This window comes from Anguilla rostrata, chromosome 9 (assembly GCF_018555375.3).
Source record: "Anguilla rostrata isolate EN2019 chromosome 9, ASM1855537v3, whole genome shotgun sequence".
Lineage (NCBI taxonomy): Eukaryota > Metazoa > Chordata > Actinopteri > Anguilliformes > Anguillidae > Anguilla > Anguilla rostrata.
Window position 1 is genome coordinate 51494562 of NC_057941.1, and position 6594 is coordinate 51501155.

Below are 6594 nucleotides of genomic sequence, written 5' to 3' on the forward strand. Positions count from 1 at the left end.
GATTTCTGAACTAAATTTGAAAAGAAGAAGAAAAATTCGTCACAAACTGAAAAACATATTTCAATTCTAATTTTACTACCTTTATATTGCAAGGAACTGATTTAAAAAGTATTTAACCGCATTAAAGAAATGTTAACATTCAAGGCAATTTCTAACAATCAAGCCTCAGTGTCTAAAGTTCCGAAAATTCCCAAAGAAAATAATAACACAGTATTTCACAATTCTTATGTAAAAAATTAAATTAATTAACTATGCACATTATGTATACTTTTTCAGCTTACAGACTGAACCACATGCAGAGGATACGGTACATAGCAGGTTACTGTATGTCTAATATATAATCAAAGGTCAAAGGTCAAATCCCCTAGCTCTTATAAGGAGCTCATGCACAATATGAGGAATGAGTATAACATGGACACTTTTGAAAACAGATTTTAATATTTTATTATTGTTTCTTCACATGAGTGGAAAGGAAAAGGCAATGAGATTTAAATCAAAGGCAAAAAATCATAATAATAGATTTATTAATACCAAGCATATATTAAACAGTGTAACGATTTTTGGTTTACAAATAACATTTATAAATAGCATTTACCATGACTACTACTACTACTACTAATAATAATACTAATAATAATAATAATAATAATAATAATAATAATAATATGAGTACTTTCGTCCATGTTAGTGTGCCCATCCCAAACAATGCACTTTGAACATTTATCATGAAATATTGATACATCGGTGTACTTATTAATTCATGTTTCAATGTCATGTATGCTGTCAAATATAGCAGAAAGATGTGTCACACTTAACAGATAGTGTGTTCTGGAATATTATTTGATAAAAAATAACTTCAGCCTGGATTAATCTAGTGCTTTCTTCCTGGATGTTGACACCCAATTAAATACATTTTTTCTTTGATCAAAACAGTTTCTTCAGCAATGAAAAATCAAAAAAATCAAAATAAAGTCAGTAAACTGTGTGTGCGAAATAAAAAAGTTCCATTTGTATTTTAGATGGGGAAAAAAACTATGGATAAACAGAATCCATGTCTCACTGTAGACAAGGGGAATAAAATAATTTAAGTTCATTTAATTTCTGATTACTCATGCCATCTTACGACTAATACTAAAAGTTCAGTTCATTAAAATGAACGTCCAACTTTCATCTGTCAAAGCTGGTAGCCTTTTTCTTTGTGATAAAATGTATTACTACACTTCTAATTTCTTTGGTGTTTAATCCGTATATCAGGGGGTTAAACATGGGTGGAAACAGTAACATGGAGACCCCCATGGCCCTTTTCAGGTATGGGGACTGGTTTAACTTGTGGGAGACCACCTTGAATATGGCAGTGACCTGGAACACCAGGAAGATCACCAGGTGAGTGGCACAGGTACGCAGGGCCTTGCTCTTGGTGTCTGACTGCTTGTTGGTGAGGCAGGCCACCAGGATCTGGACGTAGGTGAAGACCACAGCGAGCAGGGACATCCCTTGCAGGAAAGAAGAGAGGAAGAGGCCGTAGTAGTTGTTGATGCTGGTGTCTCCACAGACCAGCTTGACCAGGCTGGGGTTATTGCAGTACATGTCAGCGATGCTATTCCCACAGAACCGGAACCGAGCAATCAGACAGAAGAGGACTGAGATCAGGACCAGGTCCAACAGCCACATCACCACAATAATCTTCAGCAGGTTGGCATTGCTCATGAGGGTGCTGTACCTGAGTGGGTAGCAGATGGCCAGGAAGCGGTCGTACGCCATGGCAGTGAGGATGATGTAGGCTCCGCCCCCGTACAGGTGCACCAGCAGCCCCTGAAGGAAGCAGGCTGCACAGGAGATAGAGCGGTCCTCCAAGGCGATGCTGCTGATGAGCTGGGGAAAGAAAGCGGTGGCACCCATCAGGTCGTTGACGGGCAGGTTGAGGAGCATCAGGTACATGGGTTTGTGCAGACTTCTGTTCAGGGTGATGCTCAGGATCATGGTCATGTTGCCAGCCAAGATAAAGCAATAGGCCACTGTCCCCATGACGACAGCAAAGTAGGTCTGGGATGGCAGTAAGCCCAGGGCCTCCATGTAAAAAAATGGCGGAAGGTCTGAGCTGTTGGGCTTCATCTCCATGACTTCTTATTCAGTTTTTCTCTTTATTTGGTTGCTTGCTGTATTTTTTTGGCAATACCTGTTCTAGAAACGATAAAGACAAAAGACCAAAAATTACAAAAAAAAAATGATGTACTCATAGACACAAATGCACACACGTACACACAAACAATATTCAATCAATATTAAATCAATATATCTCTGAACAGTACTTGGGGGTTATGGTATCTCTGAACTCTGTCATCCAAATAAAAATTTGAGTTTTATTTTTTCCTTCACAATCTCAGTTTAGACAAGTTCATTTAATTGACTACCTAATTGCCTTTTTGAGAAAGAAAAAACTTCAACAGTTCATTCAGCTGTTGACTAAGACAAGCCAGTGTCTCCCTGCAGTCATTACGATAGAGAATAGTGTAGCTTACCAAGTCTCTGGAAGTACCTGCATGCATCAGCCCAACAGCTCTCCTGTCTGAGCCTCTCCATCAGGTCCAGGTTTTTATAATATCTCTATAATCCCTTCAGGCTCTACAACGTGATGCACTGACAGCAATTGCAATCTTTACTCCCTCATCTTGGGGACGAAACTCAGGTGCACCGCAACATCATCAGAGACCCTGTAGACACAAGTTCCAAAAATGGAACCACCCCCTCCCCCCCAGGATAGCATGTCAACCCAATAAACACCTGATTTTTTCCCCACAAGTCGCTCCGACCCACGTGGGTTCATTCCGTTTTTTTACGGTCAAATTTTATCATGCTAATGTTTCAGGAACAACGGTTTCTAATTTTGTAACATGCGTGGTGCCAAGCTTCGGGGGTTCCTCACCTTCTGTGCGTTTTGGAACTCCACAAACAACAGAAATCATGATAGAGTCGAGATGCTTGTCATGGCAAGAATCCAGCAAACAAAATTTTTATTCCCAAAAACACAGTAACTCGGAGAAACCTCGATAGAATGTCCAGTGTTAACCAAGGAAATCTCAGAAGGAATTCTTCTGTGCACAGGTCACTACTACTTGCCCCTTTGTGATATTTAGATTTATTAAATTGTATTATTGTTTGGTCATATTTTGGAAGCATTGACATGATTTCTCATGAATGAAATATAAAAATCATAACAGATTAATTAATAAAATCATACATTAAGCAGTACATTTGTACATTTTTGTTTAAAAATAAGATTCACTACTACTGTTTCTAATAATAACAATAATAATAATAATAACAATAATAATATTGATAATAATAATAATATGATTACATTCATTCTTGTTAGAGTACCTAGTCAAAACAATTCATGGACACTCATCATTAAATATATTATATCATTGTGATTGATTATTGATGTCATGTATGCAAATACAAAAAATAGCTGGAAGATATATCATTATAGTGTGTTTTAGAATATAATCAATGATTTACAGTAAGCCAGGATTCAACCGGCCTTCTTCCTGGACTTTGACTCTCAATTCAATACATTTGTTTTTCCTTTGAAATACACAAAGCCTCTTCAGCAATCACCAAAAATGAACTCAACAAACTGTATGCAAAACACAAAAGTGCCCCTTGCCTTTCAGATGAACATTAAACTTACAGACAAATTCATCTCAAAAGAATCCATATCTCATTGTAGACAAGGGGGCATTCATAATCATCAAATTATTTACAGTTTTTCTCAATTGTTTAAACACGTTTTCTGAAACTATAGCTCAGTTTCTCAAAACTCTACACACAAAGCACAGCAACAGTTAACCTTTTGCCAAAACTACACAAATCTCTTGCAAAATGCATTCATGCATTCAAAACCATGTTCTCTCTTCTCAAAACTGACTTTTTCCATCAAAATGATTCACACAGGCCTCATATGAATAGGTCTTATTGAGCATTGATTTCACACTGGTGTGATAAATTTAAAAGCACAACCATCAAAATACTGTATATATGTTTTGGCCTCATGAGGTCATGTTACATATTCAAGTGTATAAAATTCTGTAAAAATTGCTTATTTTTTATCCTTTTTTGAAGTTTTGGTTTTCTTTTCGAGGGGTCCCAAAATAGGCTGCAATTTTACAGTAAATATAAAGACTGTTGCCATGATACAATACAGTAAATATATCATCATATAAATAGTGCATTTGCTAGGTAAACCTAATTCTAATTCAGTACAGTACAGCAAAGTGTGTGAACTGTTATCACTTTGAGTGTTGTTATTGTGTATGATACAATGCACATTTACTGTATTGTCCTGCCAATGAGGTCCAGTTGGGCTGCACTCACAACCCAGGTTCCATCAAGAGTCATACTGAACATTGTTAGAAGTGTTTTTTCATTTTCCTTATCAGTGCAATTATGAGTTTTGCCAAAATAGATATAATTTGTGTCTTCTCAAAGCTAGAACATGCTTAGACTGTGTCAATCTGGACAATGGATGTAATGATCTGTTATCATATATGAAATCAATGAACAAATTCAAAAAGGTAACAAAGCAAATCTTTATTTGTTACTGTAAAATAAATCTTTGCTCAGCAGACTGCAAAAATAAAAATCGTAGTTTGTAGCCCTGCTGTAAAAAAAAAACAGAAAACAAATACGTGATCAACCAAAGTTGCACATATTTCATTTGAAATATTAGCTTGTCTCCCTCTTCTTCGTCCACCTCATCCACCTCGTACACGTACACCTCCTCCTCTACCTCTCTGTGCTGCATGTTGCTCCATTGTTTTCCAACACAATAGAGGTAATCTGAGGTCTCTTTTATGCTCCGACAGATAATTTAAAAGTTTAGCCAATTGGTACTTAAAGTTTGGCATTTGAAGGCCAGTGTTTTCCATGTGAAAAAACAAGGCTTGATTATGAAAATTGTGCTAAATGATGAGATTTTGTGTGTAGAGTTGTGCAAAAATGTGATTTAGAATTGCTATTTGAGTGAAAACAAAGGAATTGTGCTTAGAGTTTTGCGGAAATAGTTTTTGTTGTTGACACATGAGCTTCAAGTGTGCATAGTTCCAGTTTTAGTGTTTAAACATTTGAGAAAAACTGTAACTTAATGTAATTTCAGATTATTCATGGCATTTTACAACTAATAGCAAAAGTTCAGTTCATTGAAATGACATCACAACAAGGCAGACTTTTATCTGGCAAAGCTGGTAACCTTTTTCTTAGTGAAAAAATGTATTACTACACTTCTGATCTCTTTGGTGTTTAATCCGTATATCAGGGGGTTAAGTATGGGTGGAAACAGTAATATTGAGACCCCCACGGACCTTCTCAGGTACGGGGACACCTGGTTGAACCTGTGGGAGAGCACAGGGAACATGGTGGTGACCTGGAACACCAGGTAGACTGTCAGGTGAGTGGCACAGGTACGCAGGGCCTTGCTCTTGGTATCTGACTGCTTGTTGGTGAGGCAGGCCACCAGGATCTGGACGTAGGTGAAGACCACGGCGAGCAGGGACATCCCTTGCAGGAAAGAAGAGAGGAAGAGGCCGTAGTAGTTGTTGATGCTGGTGTCTCCACATACCAGCTTGACCAGGCTGGCATTATTGCAGCACATGTCAACTATTCTGTTCCCACAGAACCGGAACCGGGCAAGCAGACAGAAGAGGACTAATATCAGGACCAGGTCCAACAGCCACATCCCCATGACGATCTTCAGCAGGTTGGTATTGCTCATGAGGGTGCTGTGCCCGAAGCATAGGCTCTGCTTATCGGGGCCGCTGTCTGTGAACACTCTAGCAGTGGTTTGATGATCCTAGGCCCTATTGTCTGGGAGCTATTGAACATTGAAAGCGTTAGCCGGCTGCATTTTTTCCATGGCGGCGCTTAAAGTAGAGTTGAAATATTCGTGTAAAATCGCAGGGGGTCGTAGCGCCCGAAGCATAGGCTCTGCTTCTCGGGGCCGCTGTCTGTGAACACTCTAGCTGTGGTTTGATGGTTCTAGGCCCTATTGTCTGTGAGCTATTGAACTTTGAAAGCGTTAGCCGGCTGCATTTTTTTCCGGTCGGCGGCTTAAAGTCAGGGTTGGAAATATTTGTGTAAAATCGCACGGGGTGGTAGCGCCCGAAACATAGGCTCTGCTTCTCGGGGCCGCTGTCTGTGAACACTCTAGCAGTGGTTTGATGGTCCTAGGCCCTATTGTCTGGGAGCTATTGAACTTTGAAAGCGTTAGCCGGCTGCATTTTTTCCGGTCGGCGGCTTAAAGTCAGGGTTGTAAATATTCGTGTAAAATCGACGGGGTCGTAGCGCCCGAAACATAGGCTCTGTTTCTCGGGGCCGCTGTCTGTGAACACTCTAGCAGTGGTTTGATGGTCCTAGGCCCTATTGTCTGGGAGCTATTGAACATTGAAAGCGTTAGCCGGCTGCATTTTTTTCCGGTCGGCGGCTTAAAATCAGGGTTGTAAATATTCGTGAATAATCGCACGGGGTCGTAGCGCCCGAAACATAGGCTCTGTTTCTCGGGGCCGCTGTCTGTGAACACTCTAGCAGTGGTTTGATGGT

The 6594-nt window shown here is 39.5% G+C and overlaps 2 protein-coding genes across 2 annotated transcripts in view; both read right to left on the reverse strand.

Annotated features, from left to right (window-relative positions):
- Positions 1 to 426: 426 nt before the first annotated feature.
- Positions 427 to 2667, reverse strand: LOC135262502 (olfactory receptor 52K2-like). The gene is made up of 2 exons (XM_064349520.1): positions 2520 to 2667; positions 427 to 2181 (listed from the first exon to the last, which is right to left on the reverse strand). The coding sequence occupies exon 2, from the start codon at positions 2116 to 2118 to the stop codon at positions 1168 to 1170; it is 951 nt and encodes a 316-aa protein (XP_064205590.1). The 5' UTR covers positions 2119 to 2181; positions 2520 to 2667; the 3' UTR covers positions 427 to 1167.
- Positions 2668 to 4904: 2237 nt separating this feature from the next.
- The window catches only part of LOC135264114 (olfactory receptor 52K2-like), a 3683-nt gene continuing 1993 nt past the window's right edge, over positions 4905 to 6594 (reverse strand). The window contains exon 2 of the mRNA XM_064352776.1: positions 4905 to 5781. Within this exon, the coding sequence (XP_064208846.1) occupies positions 5228 to 5781 (554 nt within the window). The 3' untranslated portion in view covers positions 4905 to 5227. The remainder of the gene's footprint in view (positions 5782 to 6594) is intronic.

Coding starts and splice junctions, on each gene's coding strand:
- LOC135262502 (XM_064349520.1), bottom strand. CDS start 2,118: ATGGAGATGAAGCCCAACAGCTCAGACCTTCCGCCATTTTTTTACATG.